At 36.3% G+C, this 24867-nt stretch overlaps 1 protein-coding gene across 1 annotated transcript in view; it reads left to right on the top strand.

Annotated features, from left to right (window-relative positions):
- Positions 1-24867, top strand: part of LOC129270853 (uncharacterized) — a 95219-nt gene that overhangs the window by 46803 nt on the left and 23549 nt on the right. The window contains exons 19-30 of the mRNA XM_064107025.1: positions 2896-2997; positions 5666-6058; positions 9956-10057; positions 12727-13119; positions 14113-14211; positions 17214-17570; positions 19351-19461; positions 20455-20580; positions 21003-21275; positions 21666-21778; positions 22935-23154; positions 23871-23987. Coding sequence (XP_063963095.1) covers positions 2896-2997; positions 5666-6058; positions 9956-10057; positions 12727-13119; positions 14113-14211; positions 17214-17570; positions 19351-19461; positions 20455-20580; positions 21003-21275; positions 21666-21778; positions 22935-23154; positions 23871-23987 — 2406 coding nt within the window. The remainder of the gene's footprint in view (positions 1-2895; positions 2998-5665; positions 6059-9955; positions 10058-12726; positions 13120-14112; positions 14212-17213; positions 17571-19350; positions 19462-20454; positions 20581-21002; positions 21276-21665; positions 21779-22934; positions 23155-23870; positions 23988-24867) is intronic.

Here is a 24867-nt window from a genome sequence, read left to right as displayed (position 1 = left end):
TCCTCCTTTTTCTTACTTTTTTCTTTCTCTCCTTTATTTTGTCTTTCACACATTGATAAATCTTCCCTTTCTTTCTTTTTCTCAAAGAATGACGGGAACCTTTTTTCTCTCTTTTATTCTTTCTTTCATCCTTCTTTTATTCTAACTTTCTTTTTATTTTATTTTTCCCCTTCATTTTCCCCTCATTTTTGTCTCGCCTGCATAGCAGAGCGAGACTATAGGCGCCGCTTTTCCGACGGCGACGGCGGCGGCGGCGTCAACATCAAATCTTAACCTAAGGTTAAGTTTTTGAAATGACATCATAACTTAGAAAGTATATAGACCTAGTTCATGAAACTTGAACATAAGGTTAATCAAGTATTACTAAACATCCTGCTTGAGTTTCAGGTCACATGACTAAGGTCAAAGGTCATTTAGGGTCAATGAACTTAGACCATGTTGGGAGAATTATTTTCAAAATCTTAACCGAAGGTTAATTTTTTAAAATGACATCATAACTTAGAAAGTATATGGACCTAGTTCATGAAACTTCGGCATAAGGTTAATCAAGTATTAGTGAACATCCTGCTTGAGTTTCAGGTCACATGATCAAGGTCAAAGGTCATTTAGGGTCAATGAACTTTGGCCAAATTGGGGGTATTTGTTGAATTACCATCATAACTTAGAAAATATATGGACCTAGTTCATGAAACTTGGACATAAGAGTAATCAAGTATCACTGAACATCCTGTGCGCATTTCAGGTCACATGACCAAGGTCAAAGGTCAATGAACTTTGGCCGAATTGGGGGTATCTGTTGAATTACCATCATATTTTTGAAAGTTGATGGATCTGATTCATGAAACTTGGACACAAGAGTAATCAAGTGTCACTGAACATCCTGTGCGAGTTTCAGGTCATATAATTAAGGTCAAATGTCATGTAATGTCAATGAACTTTGGTCATGTTGGGGGTACATGTATTTGTTGAATTACTATCATATCTCTGTAAGTTTATTGGTCTAGTTCATAAAACATGGACATAAGAGTAACCAAGTATCACTGAACATCTTGTGCGAGTTATAGTAGTTTTCAAAGTCAGCACTGCTGCTGTATTGAATCGTGTGATGCAGGTGAGACGGCCAGAGGCATTCCACTTGTTCTTAATTTTCGTGTCAACTTTTGGAGTTAATTCACCTAGAAATAATGATGACATCAACGTCGCGGAGATAAAATAGCCCCTATATACTCTTTTCAATTTATTTTTGTTATAAGTAACATGGCACAAGCACACCACCCGCGTTGCAATTGTAAAATATGCGATTGGTAAGTATACTCAGATACTGCTCTGTTGCGTATCATCTACAGATACACAAGATAAAATTTTGAATTTTATGTGAGAGATAAAAATGTCATCTCAGAATACTAATTTAATTTCAAAAGATCAAATAAAAGATCTTAACAATAAAATTACCTCAGAATTCCTGTTTCTATCGTGGTCTTCTTTTTACTGTTCTGACCTCGGTCTCAGATTTCGGTGTATAATAGTGAGAGTCTTAGTAGTAGGCCTAATAGTAGTAATAATAGTACAAATAATAATAATAACGATAATGCTATATACCATGGAGTTATCTGTGTTGATAGCTCCATACTTCTACTACTACTATTATTTATTACTACTACTAATACTACTGTTACTACTACTATTACCAGGGGGCGCGGAACGGTTTTCAAAGTGGGGGGGGGGGGGCTGACAATGCAAAAAATCACAATCATATGGTCATTTTTACGTTTTTGTACACGGTTTTGGAAAAAAAAGATGGGGGGGGGGGGGGGCTCAAGCCCCCACCCGCTTCCGCGGCCCCTAACTACTACTAATAATAATACTGCTACTAGTAGTGACAGTTATATGGCGCTTCATAATCTGTGTTTCTAAGCGTTTTACATGTAATTATCATTACCCCGGTAATCTGATCAATCACTATTACACATATTAAAAGTAACAGGACATGAAAAGTATTTTTTTTTATTATTGACCAATATGCTACTTAATAATAATAATAATATAGGGTATTTATATTGCGCACATATCCACCTTGTTAGGTGCTCAAGGCGCTTCTATATTACCCGGCTAAGCTAGGCGTTCATAGCGCACACAGCTTTTTAAGGAATTACTTCCTACCGGTACCCATTTACCTCACCTGGGTTGAGTGCAGCACACTGTGGATCAGTTTCTTGCTGAAGGAAATTACGCCATGGCTGGGATTCAAACCCACGACCCTCTGTTTCAAAGTCCGAAGACTAATCCACTGGGCCACAACGCTCCACTTAAAAAATAAAGAAAAGTACTATTAGAATTGCTCAGCGCGAACTGATTTATTTATTTGTTTTTAAGAAAATCATTGTATGTCTATTAAATAGAAACGTTATGTAATTCTGGTAAATAGGATTTGTTGCGAATTTAGAAACAATACGTGCGAGAAACGCGAGTGGAAAATGTTTGCTTTTTGCCAATACCCCCCTTCCTTATTTTCTTCATTTTCTTTACTTTTTTCCTATACTTTTTTTCCTATTTTTTTCTTCTTTTCGTTTCTCTCTTTCGTTGGCTCTTTCTTCGACCTCCCAAAAGTGAATATTAGGTATGTTTTAATGGAAAAGAGAGCAGCGCCCGAGCTAAAAAAATGCTTATTTATCCTAGTATCGTGCATTCAAATAGATCTAAATAGTATATGAATTATCAAAAACTAGGTGTGAACAATTTTTAAGTATATGAGAGAGATTTTACACTAATTGGGAGCTTGTATGTTTATTAATGGTTGACCTACCTGATTTATCTTTACAAAATTTATTTAGACCTTTACAAAGTAATTATGCTATTGCTTTTAATTTCTAAATCATTTTTCCTCTCTCAAATCAGACTTGTATACCTGCCCGGGAAATCCCTATATCGGAGTTCCTCAAAATAAACTATGTGATGGAAGGTATCAATGCAGCAATTATGAAGACGAATCGTCATGCAGTAAGTCCATAGAATTCATGTTGCATTTTCTTAATTTATCTTTTGATCAATTTTCTCTTGTATCTTATAAATTTCTAGAAATTAACAGATAGGGACAGAATGTAAATTTTATCTTAACTCCGTTACGTTCTACTTGATAAAATTGACGTTTTTTGGGGTTGTTGTTGCTGTTGTATCCATAATTTCACAAGTAAAACACGACGGAAAACGCGGTATTCTGAAAACCGTGTTAGCACAAAAACGGTGTTAGCTAACACGATTGGTATTCTGAAAATCATGTTAGCATGAAAAACACGTGGCCCAAGTGGTAACACCGCGCAGGTCATGAAATACGCAGAGCGCAACGCGCAACCCCCATACGCGGTGTTAGGGAGGAAGATAACACGAAATTCGGTATTCTGAAAATGGTGTTAGCTAAAATTTTGTTCAAAGATAGCACGAACATTTAACACTGCGTTAAGGAGAGGTTAAGTTGGAGATGACGATGGCTGCACTTTTTAGCAGACGCAAACGTCAAAAAGAACATAAACGGGCATAACACTATCGTCTGGCAGAATTTACTGTAATTTTCTTTCATTTTTCCAGCTTTATTTTCCATCTACCTTTCTCTCTACTAACAATGATAAAACAACAATTTCTTTGGAATTTCCTGTGAAAATACACTTCAAATGCATCTTTAATTTGTATTAATTAAAATCACTATCATAAATGCTCATAAGTTATTTATTTAGTTACTTTTTGCCATAGTATAAAAAAGACAGAAGGAGAGGAACAAAATTCAAAACGTCTTTTAAAAAAGTCACAAACAGAAATTAAAAGGAATAGAATTGGCGATTGGGGAGCTCTTCAATAATATTCACAATTTTCTTCCCTTTTTCAATTGTTATATAGTTCAATGATTACACTTTTTTTTACTCTCAATGCTTCTAGGTTATCCTTAATTCATCTATCCGCCAGTCAATCTATATGCTACGGATAGGGGAGGGGAGCAAAAGTTTTTTTTTTTTTGGGGGGGGGGGGCTGATCGCTATACGCATCAAATTTTAATAAAGAAAAATATACAATTTTGTATGTTTGATATTTCTATGTCAGGTTTAATTTTTCTTAAATACAAAATTTACATTGCATATTTATTTTTTCAAGTTCTTAAAATTATTTGGGGCATGTATGAATTACGCTTGCCCCCATATTTTAGGGGCGATCGTCCCCTGCCTGCTCCACAATCGATCAAGGCCTCTGTCTCCTGTCATAATTTTGTAATCATGCTGTCCGAAAAAAAAATCAATTTTTAATTGTCACAATCACCCCTTCCGACGTCTCTTTCTAGCTCTAACTTTTATTTAGCTGTATGCGCTTTCAAAAATGATGTCACAATGCAAGCTTCGTGTCACCAAGCGCGCACTCCCCTTTTCCCTGAAAATTTTGCGCGATTTGTTTCTGTAACAGCGCATTTGATTGGATTAAATAGATGCAGAGTGGGAGGAGCCGTAGATAACACGAAATGAGATAACACGCAGATAACACGCTTTTCAGAATACTGATTTGGGGGTATGTTAGGGGCGTGTTAAATCAGAGAGATAACACGATATTTAACACGAAAGTTAACACGATTTTCAGAATACCGCCCCAGGGGTATAATACTAGCCAGTCTACTCATTTTTGTCTCACCTGCATAGCAGAGCAAGACTATAGGCGCCGCTTTCCCGACGACGGAGGCGGTGTCGTCAACATTTAAATATTATAAGAAAGGTTAAGTTTTTTTAATGTCACCATAACTTAGAAAGTATATGGACCTAGTTCATGAAGTATATGGACCTAGTTCATGAAACTTGAACATAGGAGTAATCAAGTATTACCTAACATCCTGCTTTTAGTTCCAGGTAACATGACCAAGATCAAAGGTCATCTAGGGTCAATTAACTTAGACAATGTTGGGGGAATCAATATCGAAATCTTAACCAAGGTTAAGTTTTTGAAATGTTGTCATAACTTCCAAAGTATGTGGACCTAGTTCATAAAGCTTAGACACAAGGGTAATAGTGTATCACTGAAGATCCTGCCTGAGTTTCAGGTCACATGATTTAGGTAAAAGATCACTTAGTATCAACAACCTGTGGCCATGCTGGGGATATTTGAGGAATTGTCATCATAAATTATGTTTCTAGTTCATGAAACTTGGATATAAGAGCAGCAATGTATCCCTGAATACCCTTTGTGCGTTTCAGAAACATGGCCAAGATCAAATGTCATTTAAATGTCAATAAACTCTGGTCGTTTTGGGAGTATGTGTTGAATTGGCATCATAGTACGGATCTAGCTCATGAAACATCGACATATTAATCAAGTATGAATTATTGTTTCGCACATGTCCTAGGTCACATGATCATGTTCAAATGTCCTTTGGGTCAATTTACATAATATTTTACTATCATATTAGTGTTTTCTTGTGTGAATAATTATTCATAGCTGTTTTCAAAGGAAGCACTGCTGCTATATCGAATTGCGTAATGCAGGAGAGACTGCCAGAGGCGTTCCACTTGTTTTATTTACATTTTTATTCTTTTTTGCTCTTGATTAATATGCTAAATGAACCTAATATAACAGCATATTATTAACTAATATAATGATTATAACATGGAAGTTCTACTTATTATTCTGTTGAAATTAGACCAATCTTCACTACTTATAAACGGCGAGCCGTTTTACTTCGGTGTCTACAGTTGGGAGGACGAGTATCAACGACTTTACAGAGATTGGCTCTTCGAAACTAACACTGGAAATGGCTTTCTTGTTACATTATATACATACCAAGACTACTGTTACTACGATTACTGTGGACATGAGTTCACCGTTATTATTGGGACAGGGAAAGATTCAACCGACCAGGAGTCCGTTTTTCAAACATACACTACCAACGCTAGTCATTTGTCGTACTATAGCAGATATGAGGAGTTGTATGTGGAGAGCCAAGATATATGGATTGTTTTGATTGGTCCGCAGTTTGATGGATACGGTCACTACAGCGAAATTGAATTACACCTAACTGCCGTTAACATATCTGGTGAGTATTTAATGCCATGAATCAGACTGAGTGTATCATTTTTTATTTGGTACCGGATCAGTTACGGATGATTTTTTTAGGGGTAGGCCTCGGCTATTTTGACTTACCCCTAACATTTTTTCCCGTTCGTAGACCATTCAGAATGGACATAATTATAGAGAAGTATGAGTAGTTTGTAAAAAAAAAGTCAATGTAATTATGAGGACCGTAACACTAAGCAATATAATTCATGAATGATCATATCAATCTGAATAAATTCTGCTGAATAAGTCGCCCACTCATGCTTAGCTAATATGCCATCGAAATAGCTATGACCAATTCATACTCGTACTCATGGTTCCCCATGACGTCGAAATCCAAATCACAATAATAATAATAATATTAATATGCAATTTTTTATATAGCGCTTAATACAAATGTTTCTAAGCGCTGCATACTATTACCCCGGCTTTAGCACGGCTACCCTGATCGGGCGCATCAAGCATTCAAGGAATTCCTTCCTACCGGGTACCCATTTACTACACCTGGGTCGAGAGTGGCAAATGTAGATAAACGCCTTGCCAAAGGACGCTACTGATGTGATGGGATTTGAACCCCGGACCTTGTGGTTCACAGTCCGGAGACTTATCCACTGAGCCACAGCACCTCTACATCCACCTCTACATCCAACCAACAATAAAAAAAATACTCTAGAATTTCGATCTATTTAAAATCAAAGAAAATATCCCCAATAATAAATCACATCTCCATTTATATTTTTTTTCAAAAATGAAAATTTGGTGAGGATCGGAATATTTAAGAACACAGATTTGATCGAAATCTTCTTCATTCTTTCCTCCCTCGCTTTCCTCTTTTCTTTCATTCTTTTTTTATTTTTCCTTCTAATTATTTCCCCCTTCTTTCCCTCCCTCCCGTCCTTTCTTCGCCCTTCCTGTTTTTCCTCTTTCTTTGCTTCTTTCTTTCAAAGAATGAAAGAAACATTTTTCTTTCCTTCATTCTTTGTTTCCTCCTCCTTTTTCTTACTTTTTTCTTTCTCTCCTTTATTTTGTCTTTCACACATTGATAAATCTTCCCTTTCTTTCTTTTTCTCAAAGAATGACGGGAACCTTTTTTCTCTCTTTTATTCTTTCTTTCATCCTTCTTTTATTCTAACTTTCTTTTTATTTTATTTTTCCCCTTCATTTTCCCCTCATTTTTGTCTCGCCTGCATAGCAGAGCGAGACTATAGGCGCCGCTTTTCCGACGGCGACGGCGGCGGCGGCGTCAACATCAAATCTTAACCTAAGGTTAAGTTTTTGAAATGACATCATAACTTAGAAAGTATATAGACCTAGTTCATGAAACTTGAACATAAGGTTAATCAAGTATTACTAAACATCCTGCTTGAGTTTCAGGTCACATGACTAAGGTCAAAGGTCATTTAGGGTCAATGAACTTAGACCATGTTGGGAGAATTATTTTCAAAATCTTAACCGAAGGTTAATTTTTTTAAATGACATCATAACTTAGAAAGTATATGGACCTAGTTCATGAAACTTCGGCATAAGGTTAATCAAGTATTAGTAAACATCCTGCTTGAGTTTCAGGTCACATGATCAAGATCAAAGGTCATTTAGGGTCAATGAACTTTGGCCAAATTGGGGGTATTTGTTGAATTACCATCATAACTTAGAAAATATATGGACCTAGTTCATGAAACTTGGACATAAGAGTAATCAAGTATCACTGAACATCCTGTGCGCATTGCAGGTCACATGACCAAGGTCAAAGGTCAATGAACTTTGGCCGAATTGGGGGTATCTGTTGAATTACCATCATATTTTTGAAAGTTGATGGATCTGATTCATGAAACTTGGACACAAGAGTAATCAAGTGTCACTGAACATCCTGTGCGAGTTTCAGGTCATATAATTAAGGTCAAATGTCATGTAATGTCAATGAACTTTGGTCATGTTGGGGGTACATGTATTTGTTGAATTACTATCATATCTCTGTAAGTTTATTGGTCTAGTTCATAAAACATGGACATAAGAGTAACCAAGTATCACTGAACATCTTGTGCGAGTTATAGTAGTTTTCAAAGTCAGCACTGCTGCTGTATTGAATCGTGTGATGCAGGTGAGACGGCCAGAGGCATTCCACTTGTTCTTAATTTTCGTGTCAACTTTTGGAGTTAATTCACCTAGAAATAATGATGACATCAACGTCGCGGAGATAAAATAGCCCCTATATACTCTTTTCAATTTATTTTTGTTATAAGTAACATGGCACAAGCACACCACCCGCGTTGCAATTGTAAAATATGCGATTGGTAAGTATACTCAGATACTGCTCTGTTGCGTATCATCTACAGATACACAAGATAAAATTTTGAATTTTATGTGAGAGATAAAAATGTCATCTCAGAATACTAATTTAATTTCAAAAGATCAAATAAAAGATCTTAACAATAAAATTACCTCAGAATTCCTGTTTCTATCGTGGTCTTCTTTTTACTGTTCTGACCTCGGTCTCAGATTTCGGTGTATAATAGTGAGAGTCTTAGTAGTAGGCCTAATAGTAGTAATAATAGTACAAATAATAATAATAACGATAATGCTATATACCATGGAGTTATCTGTGTTGATAGCTCCATACTTCTACTACTACTATTATTTATTACTACTACTAATACTACTGTTACTACTACTATTACCAGGGGGCGCGGAACGGTTTTCAAAGTGGGGGGGGGGGGCTGACAATGCAAAAAATCACAATCATATGGTCATTTTTACGTTTTTGTACACGGTTTTGGAAAAAAAAGATGGGGGGGGGGGCTCAAGCCCCCACCCGCTTCCGCGGCCCCTAACTACTACTAATAATAATACTGCTACTAGTAGTGACAGTTATATGGCGCTTCATAATCTGTGTTTCTAAGCGTTTTACATGTAATTATCATTACCCCGGTAATCTGATCAATCACTATTACACATATTAAAAGTAACAGGACATGAAAAGTATTTTTTTTTATTATTGACCAATATGCTACTTAATAATAATAATAATATAGGGTATTTATATTGCGCACATATCCACCTTGTTAGGTGCTCAAGGCGCTTCTATATTACCCGGCTAAGCTAGGCGTTCATAGCGCACACAGCTTTTTAAGGAATTACTTCCTACCGGTACCCATTTACCTCACCTGGGTTGAGTGCAGCACACTGTGGATCAGTTTCTTGCTGAAGGAAATTACGCCATGGCTGGGATTCAAACCCACGACCCTCTGTTTCAAAGTCCGAAGACTAATCCACTGGGCCACAACGCTCCACTTAAAAAATAAAGAAAAGTACTATTAGAATTGCTCAGCGCGAACTGATTTATTTATTTGTTTTTAAGAAAATCATTGTATGTCTATTAAATAGAAACGTTATGTAATTCTGGTAAATAGGATTTGTTGCGAATTTAGAAACAATACGTGCGAGAAACGCGAGTGGAAAATGTTTGCTTTTTGCCAATACCCCCCTTCCTTATTTTCTTCATTTTCTTTACTTTTTTCCTATACTTTTTTTCCTATTTTTTTCTTCTTTTCGTTTCTCTCTTTCGTTGGCTCTTTCTTCGACCTCCCAAAAGTGAATATTAGGTATGTTTTAATGGAAAAGAGAGCAGCGCCCGAGCTAAAAAAATGCTTATTTATCCTAGTATCGTGCATTCAAATAGATCTAAATAGTATATGAATTATCAAAAACTAGGTGTGAACAATTTTTAAGTATATGAGAGAGATTTTACACTAATTGGGAGCTTGTATGTTTATTAATGGTTGACCTACCTGATTTATCTTTACAAAATTTATTTAGACCTTTACAAAGTAATTATGCTATTGCTTTTAATTTCTAAATCATTTTTCCTCTCTCAAATCAGACTTGTATACCTGCCCGGGAAATCCCTATATCGGAGTTCCTCAAAATAAACTATGTGATGGAAGGTATCAATGCAGCAATTATGAAGACGAATCGTCATGCAGTAAGTCCATAGAATTCATGTTGCATTTTCTTAATTTATCTTTTGATCAATTTTCTCTTGTATCTTATAAATTTCTAGAAATTAACAGATAGGGACAGAATGTAAATTTTATCTTAACTCCGTTACGTTCTACTTGATAAAATTGACGTTTTTTGGGGTTGTTGTTGCTGTTGTATCCATAATTTCACAAGTAAAACACGACGGAAAACGCGGTATTCTGAAAACCGTGTTAGCACAAAAACGGTGTTAGCTAACACGATTGGTATTCTGAAAATCATGTTAGCATGAAAAACACGTGGCCCAAGTGGTAACACCGCGCAGGTCATGAAATACGCAGAGCGCAACGCGCAACCCCCATACGCGGTGTTAGGGAGGAAGATAACACGAAATTCGGTATTCTGAAAATGGTGTTAGCTAAAATTTTGTTCAAAGATAGCACGAACATTTAACACTGCGTTAAGGAGAGGTTAAGTTGGAGATGACGATGGCTGCACTTTTTAGCAGACGCAAACGTCAAAAAGAACATAAACGGGCATAACACTATCGTCTGGCAGAATTTACTGTAATTTTCTTTCATTTTTCCAGCTTTATTTTCCATCTACCTTTCTCTCTACTAACAATGATAAAACAACAATTTCTTTGGAATTTCCTGTGAAAATACACTTCAAATGCATCTTTAATTTGTATTAATTAAAATCACTATCATAAATGCTCATAAGTTATTTATTTAGTTACTTTTTGCCATAGTATAAAAAAGACAGAAGGAGAGGAACAAAATTCAAAACGTCTTTTAAAAAAGTCACAAACAGAAATTAAAAGGAATAGAATTGGCGATTGGGGAGCTCTTCAATAATATTCACAATTTTCTTCCCTTTTTCAATTGTTATATAGTTCAATGATTACACTTTTTTTTACTCTCAATGCTTCTAGGTTATCCTTAATTCATCTATCCGCCAGTCAATCTATATGCTACGGATAGGGGAGGGGAGCAAAAGTTTTTTTTTTTTTTGGGGGGGGGGGGCTGATCGCTATACGCATCAAATTTTAATAAAGAAAAATATACAATTTTGTATGTTTGATATTTCTATGTCAGGTTTAATTTTTCTTAAATACAAAATTTACATTGCATATTTATTTTTTCAAGTTCTTAAAATTATTTGGGGCATGTATGAATTACGCTTGCCCCCATATTTTAGGGGCGATCGTCCCCTGCCTGCTCCACAATCGATCAAGGCCTCTGTCTCCTGTCATAATTTTGTAATCATGCTGTCCGAAAAAAAAATCAATTTTTAATTGTCACAATCACCCCTTCCGACGTCTCTTTCTAGCTCTAACTTTTATTTAGCTGTATGCGCTTTCAAAAATGATGTCACAATGCAAGCTTCGTGTCACCAAGCGCGCACTCCCCTTTTCCCTGAAAATTTTGCGCGATTTGTTTCTGTAACAGCGCATTTGATTGGATTAAATAGATGCAGAGTGGGAGGAGCCGTAGATAACACGAAATGAGATAACACGCAGATAACACGCTTTTCAGAATACTGATTTGGGGGTATGTTAGGGGCGTGTTAAATCAGAGAGATAACACGATATTTAACACGAAAGTTAACACGATTTTCAGAATACCGCCCCTGGGGTATAATACTAGCCAGTCTACTCATTTTTGTCTCACCTGCATAGCAGAGCAAGACTATAGGCGCCGCTTTCCCGACGACGGAGGCGGTGTCGTCAACATTTAAATATTATAAGAAAGGTTAAGTTTTTTTAATGTCACCATAACTTAGAAAGTATATGGACCTAGTTCATGAAGTATATGGACCTAGTTCATGAAACTTGAACATAGGAGTAATCAAGTATTACCTAACATCCTGCTTTTAGTTCCAGGTAACATGACCAAGATCAAAGGTCATCTAGGGTCAATTAACTTAGACAATGTTGGGGGAATCAATATCGAAATCTTAACCAAGGTTAAGTTTTTGAAATGTTGTCATAACTTCCAAAGTATGTGGACCTAGTTCATAAAGCTTAGACACAAGGGTAATAGTGTATCACTGAAGATCCTGCCTGAGTTTCAGGTCACATGATTTAGGTAAAAGATCACTTAGTATCAACAACCTGTGGCCATGCTGGGGATATTTGAGGAATTGTCATCATAAATTATGTTTCTAGTTCATGAAACTTGGATATAAGAGCAGCAATGTATCCCTGAATACCCTTTGTGCGTTTCAGAAACATGGCCAAGATCAAATGTCATTTAAATGTCAATAAACTCTGGTCGTTTTGGGAGTATGTGTTGAATTGGCATCATAGTACGGATCTAGCTCATGAAACATCGACATATTAATCAAGTATGAATTATTGTTTCGCACATGTCCTAGGTCACATGATCATGTTCAAATGTCCTTTGGGTCAATTTACATAATATTTTACTATCATATTAGTGTTTTCTTGTGTGAATAATTATTCATAGCTGTTTTCAAAGGAAGCACTGCTGCTATATCGAATTGCGTAATGCAGGAGAGACTGCCAGAGGCGTTCCACTTGTTTTATTTACATTTTTATTCTTTTTTGCTCTTGATTAATATGCTAAATGAACCTAATATAACAGCATATTATTAACTAATATAATGATTATAACATGGAAGTTCTACTTATTATTCTGTTGAAATTAGACCAATCTTCACTACTTATAAACGGCGAGCCGTTTTACTTCGGTGTCTACAGTTGGGAGGACGAGTATCAACGACTTTACAGAGATTGGCTCTTCGAAACTAACACTGGAAATGGCTTTCTTGTTACATTATATACATACCAAGACTACTGTTACTACGATTACTGTGGACATGAGTTCACCGTTATTATTGGGACAGGGAAAGATTCAACCGACCAGGAGTCCGTTTTTCAAACATACACTACCAACGCTAGTCATTTGTCGTACTATAGCAGATATGAGGAGTTGTATGTGGAGAGCCAAGATATATGGATTGTTTTGATTGGTCCGCAGTTTGATGGATACGGTCACTACAGCGAAATTGAATTACACCTAACTGCCGTTAACATATCTGGTGAGTATTTAATGCCATGAATCAGACTGAGTGTATCATTTTTTATTTGGTACCGGATCAGTTACGGATGATTTTTTTAGGGGTAGGCCTCGGCTATTTTGACTTACCCCTAACATTTTTTCCCGTTCGTAGACCATTCAGAATGGACATAATTATAGAGAAGTATGAGTAGTTTGTAAAAAAAAAGTCAATGTAATTATGAGGACCGTAACACTAAGCAATATAATTCATGAATGATCATATCAATCTGAATAAATTCTGCTGAATAAGTCGCCCACTCATGCTTAGCTAATATGCCATCGAAATAGCTATGACCAATTCATACTCGTACTCATGGTTCCCCATGACGTCGAAATCCAAATCACAATAATAATAATAATATTAATATGCAATTTTTTATATAGCGCTTAATACAAATGTTTCTAAGCGCTGCATACTATTACCCCGGTTTTAGCACGGCTACCCTGATCGGGCGCATCAAGCATTCAAGGAATTCCTTCCTACCGGGTACCCATTTACTACACCTGGGTCGAGAGTGGCAAATGTAGATAAACGCCTTGCCAAAGGACGCTACTGATGTGATGGGATTTGAACCCCGGACCTTGTGGTTCACAGTCCGGAGACTTATCCACTGAGCCACAGCACCTCTACATCCACCTCTACATCCAACCAACAATAAAAAAAATACTCTAGAATTTCGATCTATTTAAAATCAAAGAAAATATCCCCAATAATAAATCACATCTCCATTTATATTTTTTTTCAAAAATGAAAATTTGGTGAGGATCGGAATATTTAAGAACACAGATTTGATCGAAATCATTATTGGAAGAATTGTGCAATTATGACTATGTTTTTATTTCATTGAAGCAGAACTTTGGACTCCCACCCACCCCCCCCCCCCCCGCGGGAATAGACAAACATATTCATTGTTTACTTTTGACAATTCATCACCATGTCATTTATGTAGGAAATAATCTTTTTTCTATGTAGGATGGATACCATGCAAGGATTCAAGAACAAGTGTGCCTCCAGATTACGCATGTAACGGACGGTACGAATGCGACGATTACGGAGATGAAACATCATGTGGTAAGTGATTAACACCTCAGTCACATTTTCTCTACGATGGTCGTATGTCGAGCCCGGGGGGGGCCACTTACATTGACGAGTGGATACCATGCGCGACCAAAAAAACACGTAAAAAGGATGTCTTTTTCACGATAGGGCACGTTACGTACGTAACGTGATAAGGGTGTCAAAAACACAAAAATAATGAAAAAAGGGTATCTATTTCGCTAGGACAATTACGTGTTTAGGGTCGAATTTGCGGGGATGATAAAACAAAATTAAAATGTTTTATAAAGGATGTCCTTTTTGCCCCAACACTTCGTGTTTAGAGTCCAATTTGCGCGAGGTGTAGAAGATGGGGTCGTACTAAACCAAATTAGGTAAAGCCGACGACCGAAGGACCCGTAACAATAAAACATTCCTGTACTTGTTTAGGGGTTCATTTCAGGGAATATTTGCCAAGAGTATCGTTTTGTTTCCAATACTTGTTAAGGGTAGGGTTTCACACGCCAATACATGTTAAGGGGTGCATTTTCAGAATATGGAAATTACGTGTTTAGGGTGCTTTTCGAGACCCCATGGTCGCGCATGGTATCCACTCGTGAATGGAACTGGCCCCCCCGGGATGTCGAGCCGAAAACAGCAGTTTTAATGTTTGTGCCAGCTACATGTAGACGGTTTGAATGAAAAAAAAAGACGCCTCCTCTCGAGTCGCCGCCTACGGCCACCGTAAGGGAAGTGTGGCTGAGGTATACAAAACTATGTCAAAACCTGTGAATGTACTCGGCAATCACAAACAAGAGAGGCACCATTCGTATATATTCCGTATGAAGGATCATGGGCACATAAGCATTTGAGTTGGTGGTGAGGCCAAATCATCTGGGTTTTTTAAGCATTCAATATCAATTTTTGAAAAATGTTTATTTTAATTGTATTTTTAATGGATTTAGCTCCTTTTGGAATAAATACTTATTCAAGGGCAAATTTAAAATATAATAATGGAACTTGAACACGAAAGCATAAATATATAGCGGGGTGGAAAATAGAGATTTGTTTGTTTTGTTAAAAAGTTGGTCTGCCTTGCATTCTTTACAGTGCATAATGTGTAACGTTTCAGTTGCCGGTTTTCTGATTCAGGCCGGCCGTGCTTGGGATGTGGGAATGAATAATAATAATAATAATAATTAACATTTATATAGCGCTTAATACAACAGTTTCTAAGCGCATTGGAAAGAGAAAAAAGAAGTAGCAAAATACAGTGAAAGAGAACAGAATATGGAATTAAGAGGACTGCTTAATGAGGTAAGATTTGAGGAGTGTTTTGAAAGATTCGACAGTGGATGCATTACGGATGGAGATGGGGAGATTGTTCCAGAGTTTAGGGGCAAGAGCAGAAAAAGCACGATCGCCATAACGGGTAAAAGTGCGGGGTCCTAGAGATAGTCGAAGGTGAGCAGTAGAAGAAGATCGGAGACGTTGAGTTGCAGAGGATGAGTGACAGAGAGAGATAAGATTTTGAAGGTAGGATGGGGCAAGACCATGGATGATTTTATAGACAAGGAGAAGGAGCTTGAAAATAATTCTATTATGAACCTGAAGCCAATGGAGGGAGTAGAGAATAGGGGTGATATGTTCAAATTTCTTAGTGAGGGTTACCAATCTAGCTGCAGTATTTTGAATTCTTTGAAGGGGGGCTATACTAGATTGAGGTAAACCAGCAAGTAAAGCATTACAATAATCTAAATGGGATGATACAAAGGCATGTACTATACGTTCAGTAGATGATTTATCAAGATACTTTCTTAACTTCCCTATCTTACAAATACCCCATGATGCACAACGACAAACATTTCTGATATGCTGGTTAAGGGTCAAGTTGTTATCAATAATAACTCCAAGATCCCTTACAGTATCTGAACCACTGATATTTCCAGCGAGAAAATCTAAACAAGGTAAATGACCTGAACTCCTAAACCTAGAGAAAACATGCAGCATCTCAGTTTTTAGTTCATTGAGCTGAACCTTGTTGTCGGATGACCAACGCTTGATATCAGCAATGCAGGCAGACAGTCTTTGAACAGCAACTCCTCGATCCGCTGGCTTCATGGTGAGATAAATTATATCTGAGTATCATCAGCATAGGTAGTATACTGGATACCTGTATGAGAGTTGATAATCCTTCCTAAAGGACCAGTATACAGGATATACAAGAGAGGTCCGATAACGGAGCCTTGCTGGACACCATAGGGCAGAGAAAAGAAAGAATTGTTGTTAGGCGTTTGGGCTGTCTGGGATTTAGAATTAGTATTTTTCGGGGATCAATGAATTTGGAAGAGTGGAATTGAATACTAAATTAGAATTTATGGACAGTCCAGCTGAGCTTAAATAATTGTCTCTTCTGCCTCTGATTTCCTGTTCTGCAGCTCGCTTTCATTCTTCAGCGACTAGAGGGGGCGGAGAGAGAGAGTGTGTGAACAGGTTGGAGAGATAACTGAGCTGTAAGACACGAGAGTCGTAGAACGAGAGAACTGAGAACATGTGTTAATGATATGTCTCCATTATGATAAAATAATTTGCAGCAATGAATAACTATTGCACTTAATCAGTTGTCAACCCAATTGTTTAGTTCTTTGTAGAAAAATCTAGAATAAACCTAATTCCATAATAAAATACAAAAGAAAAAGTGGGGATATGTCATCATCAGCCCGCCTATAAATATTCATAAAAACATGCCTATAACTGTTTCACCGGAGTAATGAAAATCTTTAAAATTCAAGTAGTTCGCTATTTCTTACCAAATTTTGCATTTTGATCAAATGTTAAGCATTGCTTTGTGAATTTTACTGTATTTATTGAGATATAAATATATCCAGCTTGAACCATCTCTTAAATGAAGTAGGCCTACTGAATGTATTAAATGAATAGTGAACTTGAAGGTTTGAAATGAAAATTAACACGTTTGTAAATCTAGCTTTAAGAATGTGCGCTGATTAATAGTCTGCTGTTTATTTTGTTTTTGACAGAACGTTCACCGACCATCATCAGTGAAGGGGAATCTTATGCCATCTCAGATTTGGAATTGTTTGAACGGGAATACCATGCCTACATTCTACAAACCAATCAATACTCTGGATTTCATATCAGGTTCCAACACATCTCTCTTGGCTGTTGTGATGGGCGTGTGCAGATCGGAACGGGGACTGACCTATCTGACGAAGAGTCTGTTATAATGTCCATCCAGGGATATACAAATTATGTCGATGATGTTTATGTGAATACTACCTACATGTGGCTTGTCATGACTGGTCAGAAGGACTCTGGCTACTATGGCTATCCTAATGGTCATGTCGATATAATTGTAACTGCTATTTCTCTCTCCGGTGAGTTGTGGCGTTAGTTATCATATCTATCATAGTGGCATCCTTTAAGAGAGATGTTCAGATGATGCGATATACCAGATCCCATCATGAGGACATCATAAAGGATGTAGGCATTACGAAATCCAAGATCATGTCATTCGATTATCCTTTCAGCATGTTCAGCGGGATGTTTAAATGGCAATATTCAAATCCTGTCATCTCAACCATCGTCTGTTCTACAAAAGCTGAAGAAAACGAGGATACGTTGTCATTTTATCTCGTCTAAAGGATGTTGAGATGACTTGATCTTATAGATCTTCTAACGTAATCAACTCTTTCGTATGATATTGACATGACAATATCCATGATCTACATGTAGTCATTTGGTCTTTTGTCTAAAGGATGCTGATGTGACGAGATGATTGTCTCTACACATGGGTGTCACTTACTGTTCAGTATCCAAATTCGAGGGGATCGGAGAGGACCTCTCAACCTCCCCCAAAGGTTGTTCCTGTATAAATAAAGGATATTGTCGGCATAAATAGTCTTTCAGTACGTGTCGAAGCACATGGTGGCTTATTCGAGTCATTCCCTATATCATCACACTGTTAAAACCCCAGCTTATCGTTCAGGAATGTTTTTAAATAACACCCTCGGCAACTATCTTTTCTAGGTAGCCTACTTGAGGAGGTAGATTTATTTCCTGAATGATTTAGCGTCTATATCAGCTATGGTTGAGGTAGTAACATGACTATACAAATGTACATAATAAATATATTTTCTATGATTTTTACGCAATAATATGTCATTTCACAACTTTGTAGTTACCCTCTTGAATAATTTGGCTGGCATTTTTCAGTATTTTGTCTAATGTTATGAGGGCAACCTTGACCATGTAATTTTGAACAATGTAGAAGAAGAACAACGGAAGAACCATCAGAATGTATGATAAAGGCCTTTCCTCAAACAGCTTCAGTCCCATGTGTGAAGCCATTAACATGTTGAACATGCCTATAAAAGCGTGCCCAGAATCTAAATTAAAAATATTTTTCAGAAAAAACTATCATGGAAAACCCGCATTGTTCAAATACACTTTGTGCTAAAGAATTATTTCAAACGTCTCTTTATGTTAATACCGTGAGACCCAACTAAACTGCTGAAGACCAACAAATCTTAACAATTCCGATCTTCTTTATTTCTGGTGCATCAATCCAACTTGATGATACAAAACTGCCGAGAACCATGACATATGGTTTTAAGGTTTTCGGGGCAGTTTGGGAACAAAATTGGAAATCACTATTTTTTGCTCAATTTTGGCCAATTTGATAGGACACAAAAGTAAAGTCTGTAGAAGTTTTTTTTTCCATGATACTTGATTGGAAGTACTAAGTTTGATCCATTATGAATCTCTCGGTTGTGCATGTAGATGCTACCATGATATGCCAATCCAACTTGATGATACTTGATGCCATGATACTTGATTGGAAGTACTAAGTTTGATCCATTATGAATCTCTCAGTTGTGCATGTAGATGCTACCTATGATTCTGATTTAGAATCACATGGGATTAAATATTATTCAATAGTTTTGCTTACGTTATTCAATAGGTTATTCAATAGGGTGCACATCCAGCCACAAAGAATATTTGCGGAAAACGTTGTAAATGCGCAAGTGAAGACCCCCTTTTTTGGCTTGTCAATTTTGTTTTTAATGAAAATGCCCTTCTTGCATGTCTTTTTGAAAATTATGGATTCGCCCTTGAGATTAAGATAGATTTTGTACTGTTTTCTTAATTGGAAAGGTGAATGTCTCTCAAACCCCTGTCTAAACGGAGGGACTTGTAATTACCTTCCTGATGGCGGATACCGATGCGACTGCATGGATACCTTTACCGGGGTCAGCTGTGAAATAGGTATGTGTAACCAGGATAAAACATCCCAAGGAAACATATTTGGTTTCACACAGTGCCTTTTCTGAAAGGTATATATATATATTTTAAATATTTTTTTACTCTACTTTAATATACTTCGACGTGATATGTATTACGATATTTTGCCACAGGGCTGATTTAAAAATATATGTTAGAGGTAGACACCAAAATCTCGTTTTGATTGCACGGATCCTATTATCGGGCTCATCTGTAATTATGCAACCAGGAGAAGGAAATACAAAAACACCGAAATGTTTACAGTTTGCCTTTTTCTGAAAGATACAAAGGAAGTTTGGTACAAATATAAAAGACAAGTGTGAATAAAGTTTCAACTATACCTTACTGAGTAAAAATCAGGTTGTATGTCTCCCTTGTCCTTTTAAATAATTTAAACCAATTCATGTTCCTACATCCTATAATAAACTATGTTCTTCTTTTATTATTCTTTTAAAGCAAAAACTTATCCTTGTGTCGAACGCAGGACAAGGACAGTATGAGTGCGAATGCTGAGATAATTATTACGGGATTCATTGTGATGAACCCATTCGTATCCAATCTGTTTTAATAAAGTATTGTATGGCGCAAAGCATTTTAACTCAAATAATGTTTTTGTTTCACTGTTTACCAGTATTTACCGGGAGTTCAAATCAAATTCATGACTAATTATTTCCGGGAAGAGTTTTCATGAACTCTTAAATACGAAAACGACACCCTCGCCTAGTTTTTAGCTTAAAATTTTCGTTGTTTTTCGTCTTTTACAACCGTGATTATACGACCATATTTTCTACAAGTTATACTTGTTGATCTAAATGCTAGAGTTATACACAACATTTTATTTTTGATTACACGGGTCCTATTATCTGGCTTAACTCAGTTTGCCTGATTAAAACACCAGGTAGTATGTCCCCCTCGTTTTTTGATATGGTTCCTTTATTCTTATTAAATATTAACTTTTTTCTTTCTTTCTTTTTGAAGCAAACACTAATCCCTGTATCGAACAAGATCAGTGTGTCTATGGTGTCTGCATTAACGTAGGACAAGGACAGTATGAGTGCGAATGCCAAGATAATTATGACGGGATTCATTGTGATGAACCCATTCGTAAGTAATAACATCCCTTTCTCCATTGAATAAATTATTGTATCGTGCAACGCATTTCCACTCGATGTTTTTATTTCACTTTTAGCCCTTAGTTACCGGAAGTTTAAATAAGATCCATTAGATTCAATTCCGGGAAGAGTTTTTATAAACTCTTTATTACGAAAACGAAGCCCTCGCCTAGTTCATACCCAAACAAATTTCGTTGTATAATTATGTACAAACAACTCAGTCATACAGTAACATTCCGGACATGGATGACCAGACACGACAAAACACAGTACTTAAACAGGATCTCATTATTAATATTTTTGACATTATTTATTATTTTGTCTACTTTTTCTAGTAGAATTATCACTATTATCATCACCATAGTAACAATCGTTTTCTTTACATTTTGCTCGCAATCTTATGTCCTATTCCAGTTCCAATAGAGGTTTCCCACCATCCGTCTAGCCAAATAGTCAATATCAATTCCAATGTAAATCTGACATGCGGTTTCAACCATGCCAAGCGGTACTACTGGTACAAAACTGTCAGGGAAGGAGAAGATGGTGTCCTTTTGACAAACAGTGAGAATCGGAATCCTCTGATGATCATGTCTGCCTCGCACAATGACATCGGGTATTATTTCTGCAGAGGTGAAGGTAGAAATGGAAAACATTTGGAGACGTTGCGAGCATCTGTATATCTCAGAGGTAAGTACAATCTTTTGATATGCAACCTTCTGAGACTTTTGTTTTGCTTTTGAATTTTCTGGTTTTCCAGCTGTAATAGGCAGATACCCTTTTGTTCTGAATGCATTAGAACAATCGCAGTTTCAAATAGAAAACCATGGTGTGATAGATACTAAAGGTGCACAGCGGAACCAATATGAGGAAAGTTGGCTTCTCAAATTGAATACCTTTATAACCAAAATCACCTCTCTTTATTTCCATGTCATGGATCGACATGAGTACCTACCTACATGATATGTTAGTATAATCTCGGCTTTAATAAATATCGGGTATGATTTTTTCACATGGCAATAAATTTGTTCTTCCCTGAATATACCACCAACGTTAATTCCTGTGTTCTTTTTTTCCCAGACCTAACCAATATACAAGTTTTGAATGTTCGATTTGCTACTCCGTTTCGCGAAGAGCTTCGTGACCAAACTTCCATGATATATAAAGAAACGGCTTCTAATATCACCAACTTTGTAAGTTTCATTATCGCCAATTGTCGCCTTACAAAACGTTTCATTTTCCTATTATTATGATCATAATCAGACAAGCGTAATGCTGAAAAAATTCGTTAAGATCGGATGTAAAATAAGAAAGTTATGACATTCTAAAGTTTCGCTTATTTATCACAAAATTGTTATATGCAAAAATGCAATATCGAATCACGTAATACAGGCGAGACTGCCTGAGGCATTCTACTTGTTTTAATACACCTTCTAACGAGAACACTGGTACCAACCAGGTAATTTGATTTTATAACATTTTGATGACGTTGGCGACAAATTTAATTGAGAAAATGCTTTCCATACAAATTTACGTTTTTCATATGAGGAATCATATCAATTTCAACGTTATGCATGTAAAGTAAAAAAAAAAGTCAATGCATACTTTTTGAAAAATCCTCAGTGATTTTCCTTCACAAGGATTTAGTTGATTTTGTTGCTTTTTTGGCCGGTTTCTCATTTTTTTATATAATGATGTTTATTTACATCATGTGAGGACTTCCGAATAAGCTTAATTCTTCGATGTTTACTGAAATATATCCTAGACCATTTCACGAAGCTTCGGTCAATAACAGTTAATTAGAAGCAAAGAAAAACAAACTTGAGAAAAACCAGCCTCCTGGGAAGACCCTCTTCTTAACATAAAAAATAAATCTTCTCTGTGACGATCAAATAAACTGTCAGATTCACAGTAAATCACCAACATGAATAAACATGGGGGCATAATCACATTTTACAATACATGAAGAGTTAGCTACATGTAACTTCATGCAAACACGATAAATTTATAGGAATGTATCTATGTATGAATCTATGAATCAGATAATTTCACCAAGTTTCGGTTATTTTATATCAATTGAATATGAGGAAAAACCGGCCTCCTGGGAAGACTCTTCATAACATTAAACAAAAAAATCTTTTCAGTTACGATCAAATGAACAGACAGATTCACAATAAATCACTAATAACATGAATAAACATGGGGGACATAGACACATATTTTACAGTAAATAAGAGTTAGCTAACATTTACCTCATGCAAACCTGACAAATTTATAGGAATGTTTTTCGAGCGTAGATGATTCATGTGTCAATGTGTCAATGTTTACTTCGTTTTATATATTGCAAAGATGGAAGAAGGTCTGAGAACAAGTACCGGTCTCGAAGGTGTATCGGTAGTATGTAGAGCTCTAAGACCAGGAAGTATCGAGGCTGATTTGAATATCTACCTTGTTGAGACCAATATGACGGCACTGGATACAGAACGTATAATCAGTGAATCTATTCAAAGTATGGCAGAAAACTCCGATGGTTTTCTAGATTCATTCGCGATTTCAGTTCAAAATAACGGTAAGCGCTGTAGTTTGAAAAAACAAGTAGGTATGCTCCGTTTACATTCGGTCTAGGGCCATCGTTAGATGATATTACATCCTGCCAATCGTATGTTCTCTTGAGGGTGGCGTACGACAGTCGTTCGATTTTTCGTACGGATTCATTGCAAAGAGTAATGCTTATTTTTCAATATCGTAGGATCATAGCCTTTAAATACTTAAACTATAGTAACATTTCCATTATGACAACTACAACGATGACATTGCTCTTCAGCCAATCAAAATCAAGGCTTCCATTTTACGAGCAATAATGGCAAAGTTACCATATTTCCAACTATACAAACTGGCCCTTAATTCATTCAAGGCTCTCTCTTTATATCAAGAAGGGGCATCTTATAGGTAAAGAAGATGAATGATAAAGTATGTTTTCCTCCAGGGTACCTTTTACAGTCAAGAGGAAATAGTGACTTCGAAACTTTACTCCTATTTTTGTGCCCCCTTGTTTTCTTTTCTGAGACCATGATGCATTTGAGAGTGAATTTGGTTATTTTGTTTCAGCCACATTTCCGACACAAGAGCTTATTTTCTATAATACCACAGTTGATTTCTTGAAAGTAAGTTTATGTTTCGATCTTTTACAATATTCACGTTGCTAAACACTATAATTTTTTAGCTTTGTCATTTTTTCTAAAGCTTTTTAACTTTTTTATTTTTTTTTACATTTATTTCGTGTAGCAATTTGCCGGAATATATCATGGATATCCCCGCGTCTCGAGAGGGTCGAATTTCCAATTGGTGAAAATGGAACGTGGGAGAACTCAACAGGAAGATGTCCATTCAACACTACGCAAGGTTGATTCGTGTTATTTATAATTTTTATTTTCATATGTTTGACTTTGTTCTAAAATCAGACAGTTATCTTCGAACAACAACCACAGAAAGATTTTGATATACTTGTCTAAACGAAATAAAAATGTCGCCACTCAAATTATATTCTTTACATTCGCCAGGTACATGTATTCTGATCATAATGCTAAAGATAGCAGAGCGACAATGACCAAATAAAACACGATTCAGGAATGTTGTTTTTATGGAACTATTTTAACTATTTCAATTGCTCATGGTGTTTCTTTGACACTTTACGTTTTACCTTAACCATGCTAACTTACTACCGTGAAGAACTTACTTTTTTATGTGCCTTTCACTGATATCTGGACAATATTTGTGAGTCCCTGGTACGTCCTTTAGAAATTAACCAACATTTTCTACGTGCATGTCATCCCTGAAAACGAGATTTCATCTATAAAGTCAATGCAAATTGTGTTTCCAGTCTTTTACTTTAAATTTGATTTTCCATAGATTCTAATGAAGTTGATTATTTTGTTCACAGGAATCGGTTGAGCATGTAGATGTTACCTTTTACGTCTTTTAATTTGGTGCTATATATATGGCTAAAATAATGCCACAGACGAAACCTGTCGAAACAATAGTAATAAAAAAAGAACAAAGAGCAAAGAAAAGCCTCAGAAATTATATTTGGTACCGAATTTTATGTTTAGCAAAAGAACACAATTTATGGAGGTCACTATTACAAGTATATCCGAAAGATTGTGGTTCTTGCAGAAAATAACAGATGAAGGGTTCAGTTCAAAAATAGGTTATTTGTTAAATGATCCGATTACATTTTAGGGTCAAGAGGTCACATGTCACAGAAAATATAAACCATTGTATT

The sequence above is a fragment of the Lytechinus pictus genome, chromosome 11 (genome assembly GCF_037042905.1).
Source record: "Lytechinus pictus isolate F3 Inbred chromosome 11, Lp3.0, whole genome shotgun sequence".
NCBI classification, from domain to species: Eukaryota; Metazoa; Echinodermata; class Echinoidea; order Temnopleuroida; family Toxopneustidae; genus Lytechinus; species Lytechinus pictus.
This window is presented reverse-complemented; position numbering and strand designations above follow the sequence as displayed.